The sequence below is a fragment of the Ovis canadensis genome, chromosome 1 (assembly GCF_042477335.2).
Source record: "Ovis canadensis isolate MfBH-ARS-UI-01 breed Bighorn chromosome 1, ARS-UI_OviCan_v2, whole genome shotgun sequence".
Lineage (NCBI taxonomy): Eukaryota > Metazoa > Chordata > Mammalia > Artiodactyla > Bovidae > Ovis > Ovis canadensis.
The window spans coordinates 145,805,227-145,831,999 of NC_091245.1; the positions used below are offsets into that span (position 1 = coordinate 145,805,227).

At 36.9% G+C, this 26,773-nt stretch overlaps 2 protein-coding genes and 1 long non-coding RNA gene across 4 annotated transcripts in view; 1 reads left to right on the plus strand and 2 right to left on the minus strand.

The window, feature by feature from the left end:
- LOC138434276 (uncharacterized) overlaps positions 1 to 6,841 on the minus strand; it is a 60,240-nt gene extending 53,399 nt beyond the window's left edge. The window contains exon 1 of the long non-coding RNA XR_011254706.1: positions 6,755 to 6,841. This is a non-coding gene — a long non-coding RNA (uncharacterized lncRNA). The remainder of the gene's footprint in view (positions 1 to 6,754) is intronic.
- A 133-nt stretch (positions 6,842 to 6,974) lies between these two features.
- HSPA13 (heat shock protein family A (Hsp70) member 13) lies at positions 6,975 to 20,259 on the plus strand. Its single transcript, XM_069578563.1, has 5 exons — positions 6,975 to 7,064; positions 9,624 to 9,964; positions 12,690 to 12,903; positions 15,602 to 15,769; positions 16,927 to 20,259. Exons 1-5 carry the CDS (start codon positions 7,040 to 7,042, stop codon positions 17,592 to 17,594), a joined length of 1,416 nt encoding a protein of 471 aa, XP_069434664.1. The 5' UTR covers positions 6,975 to 7,039; the 3' UTR covers positions 17,595 to 20,259.
- A 6,148-nt stretch (positions 20,260 to 26,407) lies between these two features.
- LOC138434226 (multidrug resistance-associated protein 1-like) overlaps positions 26,408 to 26,773 on the minus strand; it is a 102,771-nt gene continuing 102,405 nt past the window's right edge. For both annotated transcript variants that reach the window (XM_069578466.1, XM_069578435.1), the window contains one exon: positions 26,408 to 26,501. In XM_069578466.1, the coding sequence (XP_069434567.1) occupies positions 26,492 to 26,501 (10 nt within the window). In that variant the 3' untranslated portion in view covers positions 26,408 to 26,491. The remainder of the gene's footprint in view (positions 26,502 to 26,773) is intronic.

Sequence of the window (26,773 nt, forward strand, 5' to 3'; positions counted from 1 at the left end):
AGAGACATTACTCTGCTGACAAAGGTCCATCTAGTCAAAGCTATGGTTTTTCCAGTAGTCATGTATGGATATGAGAGTTGGACTATAAAGATAGCCAAGCACCAAAGAACTGATGCTTTTGAACTATGGAACTGGAGAACAATCTTGAGAGTCCCTTGGACTGCAAGGAAATCAAACCAGTCAGTCCTAAAGGTCCTGAACATTCATTGGAAGGACTGATGCTGAAGCTGAAACTCCAATACTTTGGTCACCTGATGTAAGAACCGACTGATTGGAAAAGACCCTGATGCTGGGAAAGATTGAAGGCAGGAGGAGAAGGGGACGACAGAGGATGAGATGGTTGGATGGCATCACTGTTTGAGCAAGCTCTGGGAGTTGGTGATGGACAGGGAAGCCTGGCTCTTTTCATGGTGTTGCAAAAAGATGCACATGACTGAGAACTGAACTGAATTGATATTTATATATGAATAATTGTAATTCTCTAAATTGAATTTCTCTTTTTTTGGTCATTTTCATTTTACTTTATAATTACTGAGTTTTAATTTGAAATATCTCTTCCAACCTCAACTTAATGAAAAAAATTACTTCTACTTTGTGAATTAAACCTTTCATCCAATTCCAATTTCTCTTCATGATAAATATCTCTCTTTATGGCTAATGACATAAATAACCAATTGTTCCAATAAAACAATGTATAATCCATCTCTCTCTTTCCCCTCCTTTTAAAGGAAATGCCTCTTTTGTCTTTGGTCTATTTTCTATTTCCTCTGTAGTACAAATTTGTTTTGATTTTTGTAGATCTGTCATTTGTTTTAACATATGGAAAGGTTTTTTTCCCATTAAACTCTTATTCTTATATTCCAAATGATTTCCTTTCACTTTGTCAAGTTAGAAAATATCCATCTAGCATTGTATTTGATATTTCATTGAAATTAAAAAATATAAGAAGAACAGGCATCTTTAAGTAATAAGCCCCTAGCACACAAGTTATGTCTCTATCAAATCCAAGCAAAAGGTGCAGGTATGGCTTGGAGGTATGACTAATAATTAGTATGGGGGAAAAAAATGAATAAGGGGATTCCGAGGCATCTTTTCAGAGCAAATAGCAAGGAAACAAGCAAAGCCTACTAGGGTTGTGCTAAAAACACTCAAGTATGAATTCTGAAGAGGCTGCCTCTGAGTACTAGTTATATTCTTAATAGTAGAGAATTATTTTAATATTCAGGTATCTTCATGGCTCAGTGGTAAAGAATTCTCCTGCAAATGCAGGAGACATGGATTTGATTCCTGGGTTGGGAAGATTCCCTGGAGAAGGAAATGGTAACCCACTCCAGTATTAGTATTCTTGTTTGGGAAATCCCATGGACAGAGTAGCCTGATGGGCAACAGTCCATGAGGTCACAAAGAGTTGGACACAACATAGCAACTAAACAACAAAAATGACATTATTTTGTGTATATTTGAAAATTATTAATTTTTAAAGACACATTGAAATACTAGGGCTTCCCTGGTAGCTCAGACAGTAAAGAATTTGCCTGCAATGCAGGAGTCTGGGGTTCAGTTCCTAGGATGGGAAGATCCTAGGATGGGAAGGGAACAGCTAACCACTCTAGTATTCTTACCTGCAGAATTCCATGGACAGAGGAGCACTGAAATATTTAAAGATAAAATGATATATTAAAACCATGATACATCTATCTCCTATATGCTTCAAGCTAATATGAGATGGGAAATGGGTAGAAATAGATATGAAACATGATTAGTCACTCGTTGATAATTATCGAACTGGATGAGGTGTGTGTGTGTGCTTAGTTGTGTGTGACTCTTTGTGAGCCCATGGATCATACCCCACCAGGCTCCACTGTCCATGAGATTTTCCAGGCAAGAATACTGGAGTCAGTTGCCATTTCTTACTCCAGTGGATCTGCCCAACTCAGGGATCGAATTCACACGTCCTGTGTCTCCTACATTGGCAAGTGGATTCTTCACGACTAGTACCACCTGGGATGAGGTACATGATAATCAATTTATATATGTTTAAAATTTTCTATCATAAACTGATTGAGTTTTCCTGCCCAGGAAAGTACTGTCTTTTCATTTACTTAAATACACTGTTCTAGTAGTAGAAAATTTGAAATTTTCTCCTTTTATTTTTAAATTTAATTCCAAGGATTGTATCTCTTTTGTTTGTTTGTTTCTACTCTAACTGGGATCTTTCCTGCCATATTTTTCTAACTTGCTATTGTTTGCAAATAGAAAACATATTTGCGTGCAATATTATTAAAGGGACCCACCTATTCAATTCCTATTATTTCACAGATATTTTTGGTGTGCTCATATATAATTGCTATAAACTGAATGCTTGTCTTTGTGTACCACCTTCAATTCAAATATAGAAACTAAACCCCAGTGTGACGGGATTACGAGGTGGGACTTTAGGAGGTGATTAGATCTTCAGAATAGAATCCTTCTGAGTGGGGTTGAAAGTGAGAACGTGAAAGTGAAAGTTGCTCAGTCATGTCTTACTTCTTGCGACCCTATGGACTATACAGCCTATGGAATTCTCCAGGCCAGAATACTGGAGTATGTATCCTTTCCCTTCTCCAGGGTATCTCCCCAACCCAGGGACTGAACCCAGGTCTCCTACATTGCGGGCAGATTCTTGACCAGCTGAGCCACAAGGGAAGCCCAAGTATACTCAAGTGGGCAGCCTATCCCTTCTCCAGGGGCTCTTCTTCACCCAGGAATTGAACCTGCGTCTCCTGCATTGCACGCATATTCTTTACCAACTGAGCTATCAGGGAAGCCTTAATACCCTTTAAAAGAGACTCTAGAGAGTTCCCTTGTCCCTTCCACTCTGTGTTAAGACAGGACAGCTGTCTATGAACCAGAAATCAGGCTCTTTCCAGACATCCAATCTGCCAGTGCCTTGACCTTGGACTTCCCAGTCTCCAGAACTGTGAGAAATAAATTGCTTGAGTTAGCCAGTCTATAATAGTTTGTTAGAATGTCTAAATTAATACAATAGTTATATAATTAGAAAATAATCATAAAGTTGCTTATTTTCTTTTACCAACTTATATCTCTATTTTATTGTCTTGTACTAGCTGTTAACTCCAGAGCAATGCTCTATAATAGGTAAAGGGTATGCTTGTCTCATTCTCAATTTTACTGGTAATAATTCTAAGTCTTGAACTGATTTATTGTTTGGAATATATTTTTGCTCATGTGAGAAGTATTAATGTGTTCTTATGCCTTTAAGTTTTTGTTATGCTTTGCTTTGCTCAGAAACGTATTTTTTAAAGGCAATATATTACTTATTACAGATATATGTAACATATATTTCCACTTAAATTCATTTAAAACTTATAGCCAATATCCAGAATATGAGATATTTTAAAACTCATTAGGAAATATATTTATCCTTCAAAAATCATGAGGTATAATAATTAGATTCTTAGAAAAAAAAACATTGGCATCAACTTTTTATTAATAGTTACAAACCAAATTTATTCCTTACCAATATCTCTACATGAAAAACCTTCATGTAATAAATTTTTAGTGCCCAGAAGATATAAATAAATGGAATCATAACAGTATAGCACAAGGAAAAAAGATACGCATACTCTGGTTCATTAAATGAGACTTGTCCTATTAACAGCATACTTTTAACATAGGAATAATCTTTTATATTCAAATATTATAGTGTTTCATACAATCTAACAATGCTATGCACACTAAGTTGCAATTTCAATACACTTACTCTTTTAATAAATGTGCAGAGAACTGGATCGATTTTCCACTCAATGAATTTCTCTTATATAGATGAGGAGAGAGAAACAAGTATGGATTAAACAACAACAAGGGCTATTTGTCTTTTGAATTACATTGATATGTTGTAATAGTTTATTATTTGGCAATGATTTTCCTAATGCACATTCATGAAGTAACAATGTGAATTATTGGGATATATAGACAATTTTCACTCTACCTGCTGCTGCTGCTGCTGCTAAGTCACTTCAGTCGTGTCCGACTCTGCGCGACCCCATAGACGGCAGCCCACCAGGCTCCCCCATCCCTGGGATTCTCCAGGCAAGAACACTGGAGTGGGTTGCCATTTCCTTCCCCAATACGTGAAAGTGAAAAGTGAAAGTGAAGTCGCTCATTCGTGTCTGACTCAGCGGGACTCCATGGACTGCAGCCTACCAGGCTCCTCCATCCACGGGATTTTCCAGGCAAGAGAACTGGAGTGGGGTGCCATTGCCTTCTCCACTCACTCTACCTAGTATTTTTAAATAGTACCTACCTCTAATCACTAAGTTGAAAGTGGGTTTAATTTATTAAGAGAATGAACACTAATTGAGAGTATAATTTTCTTGCCTTAGATTGGCCTTTTATTTTTCTCTATAAATAAAGGGGTACGTCCAAATTGCCCTCTAGGATATTTTCAAGGTATGAACTTCATTTGGTTATCCACTTAAAAGTCTCTAATAACAGTGACAACTATATTTGCTAAATAACTTACAATCTGACAATCTGGAACTTTTTAGTCTATCTCATTTATATTTATAAATATAATAAAAACTGACCTTAAATTTGCCATGTTTTTTGGTTTTGCTGCTTCTTTTCCTGATACATTTTTACTACATGGATTTTAAAAGTTTAATTTTGATATATATTGACACTCTTATGAAAAACTGAAAGAATGTAAATTTTTATCTCACTTATTCTTAATAAACTATTTCTTCTTTATAAATGTTATCATTTTTTGGTCTCTCAGGAAGTTGCCTTCATGAACTTATATGATCTACTTATGCTTCTATTTCTTAAATTCTCCATTCTAAACAATACTTATTAACTCCTTGCTAGGAAAAATGAAATCAGTATATCCACACTTCTTTCCATATTCTTGCCCTTATCTTTACTCTCCAACTCTGGTATTTTCTGTTGTTAATAACATTACTATAACCCTGAGAATCAACCAGGTTAGTCTCGCTAGATAGTTCCTATTAGCATGGGTGTGTCGCAGGAAGAAGGCAATGATCAGTGCCTGCCGCAATTAATCCTCCTGATTTGGTTTAATCTCTTGTCCTGTCTCAAACTTCCACCTGATGCTTTATGATCCAGCGGCTCTGATCTAGGGCTTCCCTGGTGGCTCAGACAGTAAAGAATCTGCCTGCAATGTGAGAGACCTGGGTTCAACGCCTGGGTTGGGAAGATCCCCTGGAGGAGGAAATGGCAACCCACTCCAGTATTCTTGCCTGGAGAATCCCATGGACAAAGAACTTGGAGAGGCTACAGTCCATGGGATCGCAAACCGTCAGACACGGCTGAGACTAAGCACACAGCACAGCTCTGATCTATGAGATTGCCTTCTGCTTCTACACTCTTGGTAATTCAGTTCCCTCATCCTGAAACACCTCCGACCAACTGCTTCTTATTATCCCATCAACCTCTCCCAGCCCCTTTCACTCTTCAAAGTACTGTTAGACATACTCTCTTCCACTAAGTCTTCTCTTCAAGATAAAATTATACAGCCTTTATTCAGTACTGTTTATGCCCTATGGCCATACCATAATTATGTTATATACCATAGTAAATTACATTTATGTGGCTACCTTCTGTCTCTCCTTGTGATTGTTACCAGTGGCTAACATCGTGCTCAATAAGTGTGAAAATGATCATTATACTTAATAATAGTCATGGATTGCTTGAATTATGCATTCTTCATAAGAAAATGGTAGTGAATACTACTCACTAAAAATACACATACTTTTTATTCTTTACATTATGAAAGCTTTTTAGAATACCACCTAAGTGAAGAGAACATTATAATGAATCCCCATTTTTTAAAAAAATACCACCTAAGTGAAGAGAACATTATAATGAATCCCCATTAACCATAATATATTCAATAACCATCAACATTTTCACATACATTTTTAAATCGGTTAGAAAGCTAGTTATAAAGTCATTGGCCAATTATTCTCCTAGCAGGTTGACCTGCTGTCAACACGGATCGTCTGACTTACACCTAAGGTGAGGAAATAAGAGTTAAATTCTCCAAGATCATAGTTCTGATAAATGTTAACATTAGTAACAGACAAAACAGTCTCCGAAGGAGCCATTGTGTACAAGCAGTGACAAAGGGAGAAAAATAGGGTTTATTGAAGACTAGAATCAGAAAAACACTCCACAAGGGTCCTAAAAGGCCGCGGCATGTTATGGGATTTGTACATGAGAACAATTCCTGCCACTTATGACTTAACTCAAGAGAACGTTAAGGTATCTTGTTTACATTTTTGTTTTTAACGGCCCTCAGTTTTAGCAATAGAGAAAACCTGTCCCTACTCCTTTGGATAAATCGCACTGACTGAAGATAGCTCGAATACATGTTTTTCCCAAAAGAAAAGCAAAGGAGTGAGGTTCTTATCCGAGTTCCAAGGTAGCCCTCCCAGTCACCCTCTAGGCCTGCACTGTGACAGAGGCTCTTCTAAAGGATGCTCTGGGCGAGGAATGGGGGACATTTAAGAACCCACATCTGGAATCTATATCCTAGGCAAAAAAGCACGTTTCAAAAGGTAGTAAGAACGAAATAACAAACGCTGGAACCTGGGCCTGGTTAAGGACATCACCCCCAAACGCCAAAACCCAATAGTCCTCACTCTCACGTAGGCGAACGGGGAGAGGGAGGAACTACACCTCCCAGAATGCAGAGCGGCGAGGCGGCGCTAAAAAGATGGCCTGTTTTTACCTCACGTTTGCTTAGAAACTCCAGTCCCTCTTCTTAGTACTCCGCCATCCCAGCGTAATTGGCTCTGTAGCCCATGCGTGGGAGGGTGGCTCAGGCGTCACTGGCAGCTGTTGAATGGGGGCCCTAATCCCCGCCTCCTCACGGGAAATGAAGTCCTTTCTAATAGTTTCTCTGACCAAGTCAGAGCGATAGGACTACATTTCCCAGAGCGCGGTCTGCCAGGCGGCTTGGGGGCGGTGCCTCACGTAAGTTACAGTCATCGCAAGCCTCTTCGGCGGGACTGTGATGGCCGGAGAGATGACGATCTTAGGTTAGTAACGAGGGGGCTTCTTTACGCTGTCGCGGGCACCGGAGCGGTTGAGGGAAGCAGGGATGGGTCGGGGTCGTTGTTGCAACCGCTGGATTCCGCTAGCGTGGCGGGAAAGGCGTCAGAAAGGTGACTTTGAGGCGGTTTGGGGCTGTTCCCGACGCCGGGTTGGGGGTCGCCTATAGGAATGACCTGGCCGCTGTAGGCCCGGGTAGGGCCGGCGGCGACCCTCTGCATACATTTCAAGGATGTTGGACACCAGGAAGTGTTCTTATCCAAAGAATGTCGATTTTTGAATCGTTGGTTGAATCGGGGTCTTTGAGAGGCCTCTAGAATGTGCATCTCCGAGACCCCTTTGTGGAGGAAGGGGAAGTAGCACTAGCAGCCTCCCGACCTGTGGGCTCGTGGGATGCTGGATTTTGAGAGATCCAGGGCTCTTAAATGTGTAGGCCAGTGTGGTTTCCACCAATCCAGGTAGGAATTACCCTCTCTGGACCAGAATGTGATAAAATGTTTCTGAAAATGAGTCTGTAAGAGCGAGTGGAAGGTGGGAATGGCAGTTGATTTCATTTCATTACGTTTTGATGAGGATTTTTGTTATTTTTTATTGAGTAATTAATTGTTACTAAGCTAAGAATTAGTAAAAGAGACTCCTTTAGATTGGCATTTTGAGTTGTATGTAACCTGGGTGGACACAGATGTATAACACAGCCTCCTGAAACCAAGTAACAGATTAATTATAAATTCGAAGTGGCTTCTTTCTCCTTCACTTAACGTTTACAGGCAGTGTAACATTTGTACATATTTGGTTTTTTTATAATTAACATTTATTGGCCAGCTTCTGATAGCTAGGAACCATTTGTGCAGGGGATTCAACATGACTAAAACCTAACTTCAGAGAGTTTTCATTTATGTTAGCATCGAGTTACACACTTCTGTTCTCCTAAATATCACCGCTGCAAGATGTCCTTCATTCATATTTAGTACAGAAAAGGTTAATTGTGTTCTGTTATGAAGACAGTTTAATATCTAAGCAACTTCCCAAACTATTTTGATCTAGTTTATTCATTTCATCCTTTTGAAAGGAAAAAGGAGAGGAGAGATAAAAGAGTTTTAGCATTACAATATCAGGGCTTTGGGTGTGGAAATTTTAATAATAGGGTTTTGTTTTAATATTGATATCTAAAGCTAATTATAAAACTATAAAATCTAAATAGCAAACTGTGGAAAATTCTGAAAGAGATGGGAATACAGGACCAGCTGACCTTCCTCTTGAAAAACCTGTACGCAGATCAGGAAGCAACAGTTAGAACTGGATGGGACAACAGACTGGTTCCAAATAGGAAAAGGAGTATGTCAAGGCTGTATATTGTCACCCTGCTGATTATGCAGAGTACATCATGAGAAATGCTGGGCTGGAGGAAGCACAAGCTGGAATCAAGATTGCCAGGAGAAATATCAATAACCTCAGATGTGCAGAGAACACCACCCTTATGGCAGAAGTGAAGAAGAACTAAAGAGCCTCTTGATGAAAGTGAGAGTGAAAAAGTTGGCTTAAAGCTCAACATTCAGAAAACTAAGATCATGGCATCTAGTCCCATCACTTCATGGAAAATAGATGGGGAAACAGTGTCAGACTTTATTTTGGGGGGGCTCCAAAATCACTGTAGATGGTGATTGCAGCCATGAAATTAAAAGATGCTTACTCCTTGGAAGGGAAGTTATGCCCAACCTAGACAGCATATTAAAAAGCAGAGACATTGCTTTGTCAACAAAGGTCTGTCTACTCAAGGCTATGGATTTTCCAGTAGTCATGTAGGGATGTGGGAGTTGGACTATAAAGAAAGCTGAGCGCCGAAGAATTGATGGTTTTGAACTGTGGTGTTGGAGAAGGAGAGTCCCTTGGACTGCAAGGAGATTCAACCAATCCATCTAAAGGAGATCGGTCCTGGGTGTTCACTGGAATGACTGATGTTGAAAGTGAAACTCCAATATTTTGGCCACCTGATGTGAAGAGCTGACTCATTTGAAAAGATCCTGATGCTCAGAAAGATTGAGGGCAGGAGGAGAAGAGGATGAAAGAGGATGAGATGGTTGGATGTCAACACCAACTCAATGGACATGGGTTTGGGTAGACTCCAGCAGTTGGTGATGGACACGGATGCCTGGCGTCCTGCGGTTCATGGGGTCGCAAAGAGTTGGACACGACTGAGCAACTGAACTGAACTGGGTCACATTCTGACTTTTGCTCCAGATAAATGACTTTTCCGGTCAATATTAGTACAAGTATTACTGAAATGTTTCTTTTTCAGGCCTTTACTCGCCCATAAGTTAAGTACACTAACATACAGGGGGTTTTTTTGTTTGTTTTTGTTACTTCATTTTAATGGTATTATAGTCAGTTTGAATTGTGAAAAACATGATGTTCGAGAAATGTTATGAGTATAAAAGAAAAAAGTTTTGAGACTTTATAGTCTAGTATTGAAGAGTGATTTTAGTGTTGTAATTTATCAAATTGTACTAGTTTGATAAGACATAACTTTTAATTTGCCTTTATTTCAGGATCAGCTGTTTTGACTCTCCTGTTGGCTGGCTATTTGGCACAACAATATTTACCATTGCCTACTCCTAAAGTGATTGGAATTGACCTTGGCACTACCTATTGTTCAGTTGGGGTATTTTTTCCTGGCACAGGAAAAGTAAAGGTCATTCCAGACGAAAATGGTCATATCAGCATACCCAGCATGGTATCCTTCACTGACGATGATGTTTATGTGGGGTATGAAAGCTTAGAGCTTGCAGATTCGAATCCTCAGAACACAATATATGATGCTAAAAGATTCATAGGCAAAGTTTTTACCCCGGAGGAACTGGAGGCTGAAATTGGGAGATACCCATTTAAGGTAAGTTAAGGTGAAATGTATTTTTAGATCAGCACACTGTTTCAATTAGTTCTTTGGCTTCAAGTTACAAAAATGTATGTTTCAATGGACTCAGTTTGTATGGAAGTTATATTATCTCATTCAACAAGCAATCCAACAGTGGCTCCTGGGTTGGTTAATTCGTTGGTTCCACAACACTGTTGAGGACTTAGGACACTACCATCTTCTCACTCTGCCATCCTCAAAAATGCATTGTTCTTTTATTGTTCTTCTCTACCATCCTCAAAATGCATTGTAGCAGGTGGCTAATGAAGTCCCGTGTACCTATAGATAGATGGATGGATAAATAGATACTCTCTTTGTGTGTGTGTGTATACATATTTGTACATAGAAAAAGAGATCATACTAGGCATGCTGTGTTTTGACTTCTTTGAAACTCATAAATATACATATAGTTTTACATCATTATCTTTCATGGTTGTGTGGAACAACTGTTCTACCATTTAATTGTCCAGTCTCTGTATGTTTTATTTTTTCCCTAGTTTTCCACTATCATTGGAGTTTCAGTGAATATCATTGTTTGTGCATGTGTACTACACTTGTTTGATAATTTCCTAAATTTGATAGGCCAATTGGTTGTATGTTTTTAAGGCTTCTGATTTGTATTGCCAACTTCGGGCACTGAAAAGTTTACATGCTCTTATCTATTTTTCAGACTGCCTATGTCTTCAGTAGTTATTATTTTTCAGTCTTTGCCAATAGATAAGTAAAAAATGGTGTCTGGTAGTAATTTGCATTGCTGTAATTTCTAGTGAAGTCAGACTTAAAAAAAAAATCAGTTTATTGCATTTTTCTTCAGTGATCCATTTCTCACCCTTTGTCCTATTTTCTTTTGGGATGTTTATCTTTTTTGAATGACTATAAAAATACATTTGTGACGTTTAAGTATCCCCCTTTTTTTTTTAACTAACTGATGTATAATTTTGTTTTTTAACTGTCAAGAGTATTAGGTTTTTTATGTGGTAAAATCATCTCAATAATTCCTTTAAAATGTTTTTAGAGTCTTATGCTACTTACAACAGCCTTCCCTATCCTATCCACTTGTATTTTTTTCTAATGCTTTTATGTAAGTATTTGTAGGTTTGGGTTTTGCTGGGCTTTTTCTCTTAAATATTTAGATATTTATGTAGGGTTTTTTTTTTTTTGGTAAATTATGAAATAGGATTCTGATAGTTTTGAAATTAGATGATTGTATCAGTGCTGCTTATTGAATAACCCATATATAAGAGCTCTGAAATTTTTATTCATTTTTCAGAGGAGAAAAAAATTTCTCCAGGTATGTATTTGGTTTATTTCTTTGCTTTTCTTTTAATTTTTTGTTAAGTTCAGTTCAGTTCAGCCACTCAGTCATGCCTGACTCTTTGTGACCCCATCAACCGCAGCACGCCAGGCCTCCCTGTCCATCACCAACTCCCAGAGTCCACATAAACCCATGTCTATTGAATCGGTGATGCCATCCAGCCATGTCATCCTCTGTCGTCCCCTTCTTCTGCCCTCAGTCTTTCCCAGCATCAGGGTCTTTTGTTAAGACCCTTTATTAATTTGTTATTTTTATTTTGTAATGATAAAATTGTATAAAGCTATACATTTTCCTCTAAATTGCAGCTTTGGGTACATTACTTATTGATCCTAGAGTTATTTTAAGGTGGTTTTTTTTTGAAGTTTCTCAGTAGTCCAATTTTTTTGTTGTTTCTCTTTCATGGTTACTCTGAACATACTGGAATTAATCTAATTTTTTAAAATGTACAAATATACAACTACATTAGCGAGGATAATATACTAATACACGTTTTCATGGAAATAAGAATGTGAGTGATACTTGATTCTTAGCAAAAATAGTGAAGTATTAAAATTATTCTTGTTAATATGTGCCAGCACATTCTTTCAATTATCTGTTATGTTTGGAAATAAATAAGTTTTTTGAAAAAGAAGATCTTGAGTCACATACATGATTTAGCAACTGCTATTCCTTCTATTGGGCTTTCCTAGTAGCTCAAACAGTAAAGCTCTGCCTGCAATGCAGGAGATCCAGGTTCAGTCCCTGGGTCAGATGCCCTGGAGAAGGAAATGGCAACCCACTCGAGTATCCTTCCTGAAAAATTCCATGGACAGAGGAGCTTAGCAGTCTACAGTCCATGGGGTTGCAGACAGTCGGACATGACTGACTGACTAAATTCCCTCTATCTCATCATTCATTTTTTTCTTACATTTAACATATGTATTGAGAATCTTCTCCGTTCGAATTCTATGCTGCTGCTGCTGCTGCTGAATCGCTTCAGTCGTATCAGACTCTGTGCGATCCTGTAGATCGCAGTGCACCAGGCTCCTACGTCCCTGGGATTCTCCAGGCAAGAATACTGGAGTACGCTGCCATTTCTTTCTTCAATGCATACTCCGTGATAAATTTTATTTTTCTGCTGTTAATAAAAACTAGAGTGGATTCATTTTATAATTTTAAAGTATATCTTTTAATAGCCTCTAGTCTTTGTACATGCACTTGCTAGATAACAAATGAAATTTTATGACCTTTTCAGGGTAAGTTTTGATTGAATACATTCAATGTATATATGTGTATATATATATATATATTTATGTGTGTTAGTATATGTGTATGTATAATATGTATGTAGGTATATACACACACACTTATATATAGTGTTTTCATCTTTGCAAACCTTATTCACAGGTTTTAAACAAAAATGGAATGGTTGAATTTTCTGTGACAAGTAATGAAACCATCACCGTTTCCCCAGAATATGTTGGCTCTAGACTGTTGTTAAAATTAAAAGAAATGGCAGAGGAGTATCTTGGAATGCCAGTTGCCAATGCTGTTATTTCCGTACCAGCAGAATTTGATCTAAAGCAGAGAAATTCAACAATTCAAGCTGCTAACCTTGCAGGTAATATCACTTGCCTGAGTTGCATTTTTCTCAAAATTTTCTTAGGCTGAAAATCTGTAATGAGGTGCATTATTTTGCAAACCACTTGATTAGGCACCTAGACAAACTATATGGTAGATAAACAATTAAGAAGGCTCCATGGTACAATGTAAAATATGTATATTCTGACAACAGCCTATCAGGTATATGACCAAGGCTGAGAAAAAACATGGACACATTAGCAGTGAGGATTTTGTTCTCCTGAACTTGTTTTAATGTGAAGAGGAATATAATACAATGATTTTTAAAAATCTGAGGTGGGAGAAAATTTATTTGCTACCATTCAGCAAATACTGATTACCTAGGTAAACAGAACAGGTAAACCCTTTTTCTCATGGAGCTTATATTCTGTTGGAGGAAACAGAAAATCAGTATTGAAGATAAATATAGTGTTCTTACCTTTAACATTCTGTCATTTTTGAGGTTGTACCCAAGTCTGCATTTTGGACTCTTGTTGGTTACGAGGGCTACTCCATTTCTTCTATGGGATTCTTGCCGCAGTAGTAGATACAGTGATCATCTGGGTTAAGTTCACCCATTCTCGTCCATTTTAGTTCACTGATAGCTAAGATGTTGATGTTTATTCTTACCATCTCCTCATGGACCTAATATACCAGGTTTGGTGTCAGAGGATGAGATGGCTGGATAACCACTGATAGAATAGATATAAACTTGGGAAACTTCAGCAGATGATGAGGGACAGGGAGGCCTGGTGTGCTGCAGTCCATGGGGTTGCAAAGAGCTGGACATGACTGGGCGACTGAACAACAACCCTTAGCATTATTGATATGTTAGCCTGAATAATTCTTTGTTGGGGAACTATCCTATGTATCATAGGACATTTTGCAGCATCCCTTAACCTGTACTCACTAGAAGCTAGCCAATAGCACCGTCTCTACCAAGTAGTGATAATTTTATGTCTCCAGACATAGCTAGATGTCTTTAGAGGAAGAAAATGATCTCTGGTTGAGAGCCTTGATACAGTGTGTATCAGAAAGTAACATGCTGTGGGAGAGGAAGGTGGGATAGAGGTTTAAGAGGAAGGGGATATATGCATACATACAGCTGATTCATTTTATTGTTCAGCAGAAATTAACACAACATTGTAAAGCAATTTTATGCCAAAAAAAAAAAAGTAACATTCTATGGCGGCATATTAAAAAGCAGAGACATTACATGGCTGACAAAGGTCCATCTAGTCAAAGCTATGGTTTTTCCAGTAGTCATGTATGGATGTGAGAGTTGGACCATAAAGAAAGCTGAGCACTGAAGAATTGATGCTTTTGAATTGTGGTGTTGGAGAAGACTCTTGTGAGTCCCTTGGACTGCAAGAAGATCAAACCAATCCATCCTAAAGGAGATCAGTCCTGAATATTGATTGGAAGGACTGATCCTGAAGCTGAAGCTCCAATACTTTGGTCACCTGATGTGAAGAACTGACTAATTGGAAAAGACCCTGATGCTGGGAAAGATTGAAGGTGGGAGGAGAAGTGGATGACAGGACGAGATGGTTGGATGTCATCACCAACTCGATGAACATGAGTTTGAGCAAGCTCTGGGAGTTGGTAATGGACAGGGAAGCCTGGCACGCTGCAGTCCATGAGTTGGCAGACACAAATGAGCGACTAAACTGAACATGTTACAGAAGAAAAGACAGGATAAGGGAGTGGGCTTGCTAGGTGATCAGAGAGTAGGGGGGACTTGCAGGTTTTGAAGGGAGTGGTCAGATAGACCTCAATGAGAAAGTGATATTTAAGCAGAGTTGAAGGAAACCAGGTAGTGAGCCGAGCAGGTGCATGGAGGAAATATGTTGCAGGAGAGAGAATGGCCAGTGAGGCAGCCATGAGATGAGAATTTAGAAGATGGAAGGTTGGCCAGTGTGACCAAAGGCGAGTGGGTGATGAAGTCAGAAAGCTAAGGGGAATAGTATTATGGTCTTTGAATAAATTCTTCAGAGTTTGACTAGTTTTTATGGCTCTTGATACAGAAAGTCATACTACTTTCAAGGGCACTCATTATATGTGGCAGTTAGTTTAAAGCAGGAATTTTGTTCAAGGAAATTTTGATCTTTTGTTTGCACATCTATTGTTTAGCATTACCTTGAAATCAGATTTTGCTGTATATTTCAGAGTTGCTTTCAAGGATCTTGCATTATAAATTCTTTTTTAAAATACATTGTAGCTATTAAAGCATATCTTCTCAGATTTTTCTTTTTATCATTTTTCTATCTATTGATTTGTTCTTTTACGAAAAAAGTCATTTTTAAAAGATGAGCACCATAAGCTTATTTCTATAGCTATTTGTTACAGTATATGGTTAATGTTTCCCTTCCCACATAAAATATGAAAGTTAGAAGAGGCTGAGGGATCTTTTAAAATTAAGTATTAAAAAGAATAGAGTGATGTATTTCACTGAATCTGGGCCTTTATTTCTTTATACTGTAGTCATCTTTTAGAATAATTTTAATGATATCCAATTAGAAGAACCAATATTTTTCCTTCCCGTTTCATTGTTTTATTTGGCTTGTGACTGTTCTTTCTTATTATTATTCAGTGGAGTTCATGTTGGAGAAGATACTAATATGTTGTAGGATTAAGTGAAAAAAAATTCCTTAATCATGTCCTTTAATGATTGTTCTTCCCTCCAACCAATTTTACAGGACTGAAGATCTTAAGAGTAATAAATGAACCCACAGCAGCAGCTATGGCCTATGGTCTCCACAAAGCTGAAGTCTTTCACGTCTTGGTGATAGATTTGGGTGGAGGAACTCTCGATGTGTCATTGCTGAATAAACAAGGAGGAATGTTTTTAACTCGAGCCATGTCTGGTAAGAAAAATGTAGGGAGTGTTAACAAGATTCAGCCATGTTGACATATCTAATGTGTAAAGTGTTCATTTTTCAATGTGTCAGTATTCTTTGCATTCATTTTGGTAATCTTCTGTACTTGTGATCTTAATGCCACCACCTATTTTATTTACAGCAAAAAGTTAAGTCTCAAAAAATGACTGGATATACTGTAAGTCAAATATTTGAGCTAACTGAGCCAGTAGTTTTCACCTCTGTTGTGAAGGGAACCGAAGGAAAGAAATCATTTAAAATGAAGGGTGGTCAGTTTACTTCATTTAATAATCTGTTTCACTAAATAGCTATGTTTAGGAAATCCAGTAATAGTATTTTGCATTCTAAATTTTTTTACGGTTTTTGTTTTAGTTTAAGGAATTAAGCCTATGGAACTTAAGTTATAGGTAGTCTAACTGGATTCCATTTAGAAGCAAGTTCAGTGATGGGAATTTATATCACATTACTCTTTTCCTTATTAAATTACTTTTTCTACTTTTTAGCTCTTAATCATTTAAAAAGGAAATTTAAGATAAATGCTTACTAGTACTTTTTAATTATAAGAAACACTTCTTTCTTTTGAGACTAATGCCACTTTCTGTTTCTAAATTGCTACTTAAAGCCCAGTCTGTGTTCTCAATTTCTTATTTTCTGAAAAAGTATTTGATGTCACTGAGAGACTTCCTTTTACATCAATTGAACCCAGATGTGCACTGTATTTTAACAGTATACTTTTGAATTAAATACATTAAATAAGGATTTATCATTCCCAGAATATCATTTATACATACATACTACACAGATACATGCATATGTAAACACATACATATAGTCATGCTGCTGCTGCTGCTAAGTCGCTTCAGTCGTGTCCGACTCTGTGCGACCCCATAGACGGCAGCCCACCAGGCTCCCCCGTTCCTGGGATTCTCCAGCAAGAACACTAGAGTGGGTTGCCATTTCCTTCTCCAATGCATGAAAGTGAAAAGTGAAAGGGAAGTCACTCAGTTGTGTCAGACTCTTAGCAACCCCATGGACTGCAGCCCACCAGGCTCCTCCGTCCATGGGATTTTCCAGGCAAGAGTGCTGGAGTGGGGTGCCATTGCCTTAGTCATAATATAATATAAACTTTTTTATTTTTAACTTAGGAAACAATAAACTTGGAGGACAAGACTTCAATCAAAGATTGCTTCAGTACTTATACAAACAGATCTATCAAACATATGGCTTCCTGCCCTCTAGGAAAGAGGAAATCCACCGATTAAGACAAGCTGTAGAAATGGTCAAGTTAAACCTGACACTTCATGAGACTGCCCAGATGTCAGTATTACTAACAGTGGAGGAAAATGACAGAAAGGGACCTCCGACTAGTGACAGTGGACTGCCAAAGGACAAATTTTCCCAAGCAAATGACCCCCATGTGGACAGCATGTTTGGAGCTAACCTTTCTGAAAAGAAAAATGGAGAGGGTCAGGTTTTATTTGAAACAGAAATATCACGAAAGCTCTTTGACACCCTTAATGAAGATCTTTTCCAGAAAATACTCGTACCCATTCAGCAAGTGTTGAAAGAAGGCCACCTGGAAAAGACTGAGATTGATGAGGTGGTCTTGGTTGGGGGCTCAACTCGTATTCCTCGAATCCGCCAAGTCATCCAAGAGTTCTTCGGAAAGGACCCCAACACGTCTGTAGACCCTGACCTGGCCGTGGTGACAGGAGTGGCTATCCAGGCAGGGATTGATGGAGGCTCTTGGCCTCTCCAAGTCAGTGCTTTAGAAATTCCCAATAAGCATTTACAGAAGACCAACTTCAACTGAAGTACGGAGGGATGGCCATTTGAGATCTTGTCTAATGATCTCTTCCTCTTTATCAGACCACCTCCATCAGCCAAATAAAGTCTCAAGAATGTCTCACACATTTACCTGAAAGATAACGTTTATATATATGAAATTTTGCATAACACTTTAAGATTGAATGTGACCAGATCGATCCTTTTCGATTTTGGAGAGATCCCATTCCTACAAGTACTTATAAAATGATAGGGTTGAAGTAAAACTCTCTTATTGGAGCATAGGTGACTGTATTTTCTGGATTCTGGAAGTAGATATCCATGTGCACTTAAAACTAGATTCTGTAAACATTGCCTAGTGCCGGTTATATGATTCCCAGTTCTTACTAAATTGTGTTAGCAGGGGCTGGCAATTTATTTACTTGGTTATCAAATGTAATTCTTAATTTGAACTATACTTGAAGGACAGTGTTGATGTCGTGTACTTACATTGACTGGGAGATAGCAGTGTTATTTATATAAGCTGCATATACAATATTCAGTAACGGCCATATTATATGACAAAGTTAACCATCACAAATTCAGTGTCCTGTTATGTGTCCTATTCATGTAACCTGCATTCTCCAGATTTTTAAAATATATTTATTGAATCAGTTTGTTTTCTTTCTAAAAAAGCTACAAATTTATTCAAATATTTCATTACCAATTTATATTTTATTTCTTTAATCTGCTATCATTCTCTGCCTTGATTTCCATGGTTCTGCATGGTTAGAAAACAAAAGAGAATTATTAATTGCATTTTAAAAATGTGTTAATATCAGTATTTATTACTATAATTTTTTTGGTTATTTAAGACCTTTGTAGATGTTGATAAGGGGCTTTCTTGGTGGCTCAGTGGTGAAGAATCTGCCTGTCAATGCAAGAGACACAGGTTCAAGCCCTGGGTTGGAAAGATACCCTGGGGAAGGAAATGGCAACCCTCTCCAGCATTCTTGCCTGGGAACTCCCATGGAGAGGAGCCTGGGGCTACAGTCAATGGGATCCCAAAGAGTCAGACGCACAACTTAGCTATTAAACAACAAGACATTGATAAACAACAGTAATTAGGTACAATATTTATTTATTTTATGTTGGTTTCTTTTTTCAGTGTTTATTGTTAGGAAGCCCTGGAGAATTTAGCTTGCGTTTGTGTCAGCTTTACTGACATTTTTCCCCATATTTAGTTGTGAATGAGGAAAATTGTACTCATTTGCAAAATCCTTGTTATTTGTTTCCTATCGCCATTTAAAAATAATCAGATTTGGACTGTTTTAACCTTAAGGTTAGTTTGTGATAAGAACAAAAAACTCATGAATACTGGGAGTAATGTGGAAATCTCACAGAAGGCAATGTTTAAAAATGTCCACAAATCAGTATAGTTTATAGTAACATTGGTTTAGTGCGGTAGTTTTAGTTTGTTTTCTTTTAGAAAAGCTGCAGGAACCAAGGAAGAACACATAGTGGTTTTATTTGTTATGCCCCTATTATTTGAAGATTTTCTTTTTCCTTAATAGAGGCTACTTCCTCTCAATATTCAAAAGTTATACTCTGGTCAACATTTTTGCTAATGTAAAATATGTCTCTATCCATTACTGAATTAGGATGTTGAATTTCCAATCACCGAAAAAAAGAAATAAGCAAACTCATTTCAGCAACATCAAAACATTTCTGCTTCTCATAGTAAAATCTAAGTGTTTTTGTAGATTATAAAGAAAATATTTCTTAGCAATGAAATTGCTGTTAATTTCAACCAGATGCTTCTGTGAATAGAAAATGTCTGTAGTAGATAAATAGAAAATGTCTGTTCACATGTTTTATTTTGAACTGAATGGAGAAATGCCAAAGAGGAAGCCTTCACTGCATTATAAATATATTCAAGTGTTCTTTTGAACTTTATAAAAATTTTTACTAGACTTAAAAATGGAAAAAGATCTTTGTGCAAAGGTCTTTTAAAAGAAAAGTGTTCAATTTATTAAAATCTCTGTATATGGTACCAGCTTTAAAGCATTTTAAGATTTTTTAAAGTTCGAATTTCTCTGATACATGAGATAGTTAGGACAGTCTGTTAAGAGTTCTTAGAAGAAATGATTTGCAAAACAGAACGGCTAATCTCATACTCTAAAATTAGAATTTAAAAAATTTGATTGTGTCTGAAAAATAGAATGGCAGTGTTGGAATTTGGAGCCAATAGTTCAGCATATTCTCTAGTATATTACACTTTTTAAAAAATAGTGTCTGTCTGCAATCATATTTAGGAGGCTATGTATAAATAGTCTTGAAGTCAATGTAGTTTATTTAATAAAGGTAAAAATGCATTCTGAAAGGGATCATTTATATATAATAATCTGAAGACATTTTGCATAAAACTATATTTTGGTTGTACATCTTGCTAGTGTTTTTTGAAGTACATAACTTTAAAAAAAATTAACTGTCTCATATGATTAGAATATGTGAGTAATTTATTTGGTGTCAGGAATGTTTTGGTGCCTCCTGTTTTCACTGGAACCACTGATGTACCAGCAGACACTATTGTGTGTAACATGTTCTGAAAATCATAGTTACTGTGCAGAACATTGTGCCTCTTAACTTTGTGTGCATACAGGTGGTTTACATTTTAATGTAAATAAATGCCACTTTGCAGTTTGTTTTTTAAACGGTGTCCTTTATTTTCTATTTGAGACTATGCCAGAGCACATTTTTGAGGTATATAAATAAGAAAGGAAATGGGAATAGAGCTGATCTGATGCTTATGGCACATGACCTCAGCAGGTATGGCCTAATTTCCTGCATCCTGAATGTCCCTGAAATTGCTTACTTTTCTACTTATTTATTTTTTAATTAATGTTTATTGGCATATAATTTCTTTACAGTGTTTTGTTTCTGCTGCACAGCTAAGTGAATCAGTGGTACGTGTACATATATCCCCTCTTTTTTGGATTACCTTCCCATGTAGGTCACCGCAGAGCACTGAATAGACTTCCATGTGCTATATAGTAGTTTCTCATTAGTTATCCATTTTATGTATAGTATCAATAGTGCATATATGTCAGTCCCAATCTCCCAATTCTTCCCTCCTCCCTGCCTATCATTTGTTCTCTAGGCCTGTGTCTCTGGTTTTTCTTTGAAAATAAGTTCATCTGTATCATTTTTATAGATTCCATGTATAAGCAATATAGTGTTTGTTTTTCTAGATTAGTTTTGGCTCCGTTATAGTCAGAAGCTGTGAATTTATATTTAGAATTCTGGGTATCCTATTCATGATACAGGAAATGTCTCTTCTAATTTAAAGAAATGACATATACCTAGAATTCTGAATACCAGTTCATGGCTTTTGACTAATGGAGCCAAAACTAATTTAGATAGTTAATAACCCCGCTTAATAACTTTGGTTGGTGATTAATACTTTATAATTCTCCAATAAAGTTTGTATTATTCTTTGGACAAAAAAATTAATATTTTTTTTAAAGAAGTTCATTCGATTCATGTAGTCTTTTCAAATGAGCCCTTAAAAACAGATTCTTGGAAAATCCCATGGACAGAGTATTCTGGCAGGTTGCAGCCTATAGGGTTGCTAAAGAGACACAACTGAAGCAACTTAGAATGCATACACTGTTAACCCATTTTTAGGTATGTAAATTAAGGTGCAGATGTATTATGTAATTAACACATCATTACACAGCTAGTAAGTAGCAGAGTTATTCAAATCCAGTCCATGAACAGAGGAGCCTGGTGGGCTATAGTCTATGGGGTCACAAAGAGTTGGACACGACTGAGTGACTGAGCACACACATTTAATTCTTCACATTACTGAGAAATTTGAATTTATAGATTTTTCAGATACAAAATGAAGATAATAGTACCTAGTTCACTGGGGTTTTGTAAGTGCCTGGCACAGAAAGTGTCAAGTATTATGAATGGAGATGATAAATAATTCTCCATAAGAAACATTGAAACAAGTTTCAGTGACAGGCTAATTTTATAAGAATTGTAAGAAAATGCCACAAATGTAGGTTGTTTTCCCTAATATACTCAAAGCCCTAATTCTATGAGTCTAAAACTTCTGAAAATTTTTGAGAATTCTGTAGAGGAGAGAAGATAAATTTGCCATGGTAAAGCATTTATTTAATTTTGGAAAGAATTAATAGCTTGCCTTACCTCAAGTTATTTGGAATGTTAAGAAAGTAACAAATGCAGTTTCTTTTATACCCCTTTGAATTAACCATGCTTTGGCTTACCTAAAAAGACATTTAAAATGTTTTAAAATGGCTTACATAAAATATGTAACACGACTTTGAAGTGGACTTTTTTTTTTTTTAAGTTATTGAATGTGTTACAATATTGCTTCTTAAAATCCTTAAGCCAAGGGATCTTAGCTCCTTGACCAGGATCAAACCCACACTCTTGCATTGGAAGGCAAATTATTAGTCACAACTTTGTATATATACATATATATAATAATATAAATACATACTTCTATTAAGAGTTTATCCATTTACCTTAAATTGTTTAATGTGTCCTATGTAGTATTGGAAACTAGAAATTGGATCTTAATTATTAGTTGTAAATAGTACCTCTCATTTTCTCCCAAGTAACTAAATTAAGAGTATTTTGTCTGAAAAATATAACATGCCAAAGAATTGGTGCTTTCTAATTGTGGTGCTGGAGAAGACTCTTGAGAGTCCCCTGGACTGCAAGGGGATCAAACGAGTCAATCTTAAAGGAAATCAACCCTGAATATTCACTGGAAGGAAAGATACTGAAGCTGACGCTCCAATAATTTGGCCACCTAATGTGAAGAGCTGACTCATTGGAAGAGACTCTGATGCTGGGAAAGATTGAAGGCAGGAGGAGAAGGGGTCATCATCAACTCAATTAACATGAGTTTGAGCAAACTCCAGGAGACAGTGAAGGACAGGGAAGCCTGGCATGCTGCAGTCCATGGGGTCGCAAAGAGTCAGATACAATTTAGTGACTAACAACAACAACAAAAAAAGTGGTCGAGGCAGATCTGCTAAATGCTACCGCAATATCTTTTCTGTTCATTCTTACTTCAGAAGTGAGTTTTTTTGGAGAGGCAACATCCCATACTTTTATTTTCCAGCTTCCTCTGCAGCTAGGGATGAGTATGTGACATAACTTTGACCTACCTTCTTGAAATACCGACATGAGGCTGGAGATAAAGCAATGAATTTGCAACTAACAATCAACAGACATGTAATGGGTGGTTGAGCCAAGGGCAGAAGCAGCCAGTGGTGTCATGTCACTGCTCTGGCCATGTTTGTCCTTTCTACCTTGGGACTTCTTTCTGCCTAAGAAAAACAAGCCCTTAGTTGTTTACACTTCTTTGTTTTCCTTCTTTCCTTCTTTGTGTTTTTGAACCTTTGACCCTTAATTTATGGTTAAACATTTTGTTAAATTGTCATTTCTTGGCTGTCTGCTTCTGGCCAAGATGGAATAAAAAGGAAGTGGTTTAAGTAAAAAAGTAGAAGAAAATACACAAAACGGTTTTTTCAAGACCTTATGCATCACAGTCGACATTAATTCTTGTCTGTTATCTCTGTAAAATCATAGCTCTGGCAATACAGGGAAAGCAGAGTCTGTTGTGTAATACCTGGAGATTGTTGCACAAATGCTCAGAACAGAAAGCCAGAAGCAATGTTCAGACAGAATTAGTGTTGACTAAAGCTGGATTAATATTTATGCCTAGTTCCTGTGGTACTCCACTGTAACACATTCTCAATCATTCATTTAGTCTTATTCTCTGATGACCATATTATATTTTCTATTATATATGTATTAAAAGTTGAAAAATAGCAATAAACCCATAATCATCCCCAAGTATATTAATGATAAGCTGAGTGCTAAAAGTATGAACTCAAAATCAACCCTGTATCCCTTCCTTTGACACACAAAAATGCATATGTGTCATTTTCCTTTTAAATGTTTTGGAAACATATTTTTCAAAATTTTCACAAATATCACAGATAAGTTTTTAGTTTATGATGTTATTTTTACATTTTGCACATATGCCTATTCATTTTTCTTTTTCTCTTGTGCTGCCCTCATGAGATAAAATGTTACTATCATTGATCAGCTATGATAACTAAGCATGGGTTCAGTCTGGTCAGTCTGTAAATAGCAAGTGACCAAGCTTGGTTACCTAGTCAACAATCATTAACAAAAGAAGCTGAAATGGAGCGGGACCTATGGATCCTTGTCCCCCATGTCCTCTGCCTGACTTTTGTCTGTGGAAAAACTTTTGCCAAAGAATAAGGCTAATCAGAGATGTGAGAACCTACAGAAACAAAGGAAAACAGTCAAAGGAGACCAGATAATAAAATGTACTCATTAAGCATAGTCCAGGACTTTTAGTTTCTTCTCAAAGCCTATAGATAATACTCTGAGCCACATCCTGTGAGCTGTTTATAGACACTGAAAGCACCCCACCAGGTGGAGAAGTTAACTACATGATCAGGTTTTAGCCATGACATAACTGACAATTCTGAGAACAGGCCGCAAGAAATGGAAGCAAAGTGGCCCTGGAATTGAAGATTAACTGTACTTAAAACAATCAAGATGATGCTGGTCAGACCACTGACCAATTTCATGGTGACTGTCAGAGCTAACTATGCTGTTTCTGTATGTAGCCCCCTCTGTCTAGAAAAGCTCTTGCTCCCTGATTGTTTGAGCTAGGGGGAATTGGCCTTTGGACAGGAGTCTGTCCTCCCCCTGCCCCCAACTGTCCACATACAAAATAGAGCAAACTTTCCTTTACCTCAACCTTGACATTTCATTGGCTTTTAGAGAGGTCTGCAGCCAGACCCCACTTTTGGTCACAAAACCAATCAGCCTTTACCAGGTTTATTACCCATTACCTTGGCACCATTAACCCAATGGCGTAGCAGTTGCCATACAAACTACTGAGGTAGTCTTCATTTTCATGAAAAAGATTTAGAGAAATGTGGCTCAGAATATTGCCAGAAGTCCTGATTTCTATATTCCACAGATGGTCTACGTACTCGGAAAATGACAGCTAGAAAAGAAAGAGCTAGGCTAACTGAAAGGACTAGAAAGAGATCTGCCCTGCTACTGCCTTCTCAGTGTTGCTTAATCTCACCAAGATCATATTGTACACAATTGAGGACCATATCTTATTTTAATATCCATTTATCCCCAAGTTGCTGTGTATACAATAGACTATCATAAATATTGGCTGTTTCACCCTTTTTGTTTACTTAAAACTGTGTCCTATGTGATCTTATTTGTAAACATGAGACTATATATAACTATAAGAAACTATGAATGTTAATATTTAAGTGGTTATTAAATATTTTCTATATTCCAGAAAGTGTTCTCTCTGCCCTAAATGTTGTCTCATCTCATTTAATTTCCAAAAAAAGAAACTTTAAGGGGTAGATAAAATTCTTACACCCAAATAAGTTCAGAGAAATAAGTTAATTTGCCCAAGTTTGCACATCTAGAAAGCTGTGGAGTTGAGATTTAACATAGATATTCTGTCTCTAGATTCTGAACTCTTTTAACTACAATAAAATTTTCTTACTTTAATTTTGTTGATTATTTTTCCCAGAATAAAAGCCCTCTAGATCAGTTATAACTATTTGTTATTTTCATGTGTATTAAAATGCTTCATTACATCCTCTTAACACTAACTTAGATATCAAAGTTAAATTGAAAAGTATGTGAAATTGCCTTTATTCAACCATTTTTTACCTACAATGATAACTAATTCACTTGGGTTTAACTAATATTATATTTGAAGAAGAACCCAGACCCCAAGACAAATACCATTTATCTACTTGAAAGCTATTGGTTTAAAATTCTTCTCTCCCATTCTTTAATTGTAGACTCTTTAAGTGGCTCTTCCAGAAATGAGACATATTATTAGAGAACTGAAAAGAGCATCAACAGTTTTATAGTCACCTGGGTCTGGATTTCACAATTTGTTGTCTAAGATCCTCTTGGTATCTTATCATGTTTGGTAAAAAAGGGTAGGTAGTAATACCTTCCTTATGTTCTTCAGTGAGAATTGAAAGTAATAAATTATTCTAGTGCTTTGTACATCACTTGGCATATAGTGGGCTTTCAGTAATAAATATTCTTGTCCTAAAGTAATTCAACTTAATGCTGCTTAGAATTTCCTTCTGTTAGCTAAGATGAATATTTTTGCATGTCAAAAATAATAATTATTTTCTTAATCTATTTTTTAAGTTACAATTTGAAATAAATCAATCATTTAATCAATGCAAGAGATCCAGACTTGATTCCTGGGTCAAGAAGATCCCCTAGAATAGGCAGTGGCTACCCACTCCAGGATTCATGCCTGGAGAATTCTGTGGACAGAGGAACCTGGTGCAGTATAGTCCATGGGGTCACATAGAGTGAGACATGACTGAGCAAAATTTAAATTTACTGCTTCTCTATAATCCAGTCTTTTAAATTTCTCACATTTTGCTTCAAAGACCACTTAAATCATTGAACAAACTTGATGGACATAGTAGAAATTAGAATGAAATATTAATTGTTTAAAATACATTTAAAATTTTACTTTTTTATTCTTTAACTGTATTATATAAATATAAATATTTATGACATAAATATATACTATATAAATATTATGTAAATATATTTATATTATATATAAATATATAAACTATATTATACATGCATGCATATATACTAATGTCACTTCAGTCACCTTCGGCTCTGCGATCCTATAGACTGCAGCCCCAAAGCTTCTTCTGTCCATGAGATTCTCCAGGCAAGAATACTGGAGTGAGTTTCCATGCCCTCCAGAGGCTCTTCCCAATACAGGGATTGAAGCTGCATCTCTGATGTCTCCTGGATTGGCAGGTAGGTTCTTTACCACTAGCACCACCTGGGAAGCCCATACATGAGATAAATATATAAATTTATCTACATTTGTACAAACCCTGAGTATATGGCCTGATAATTTTCACAAACTGAACCAATACTCAGACCCAGATCAAGAAACAGTACATAACCATTTTCCAGAAGCCCACCTTGTTTACCCTATCATTACCCATCATTGGAAAAGACTCTGATGCTGGGAATGATTGAGGGCTGGAGGAGAAGGGGGCAACAGAAGATGAGATGGTTGGATGGCATCCTTGACTCAATGGACATGAA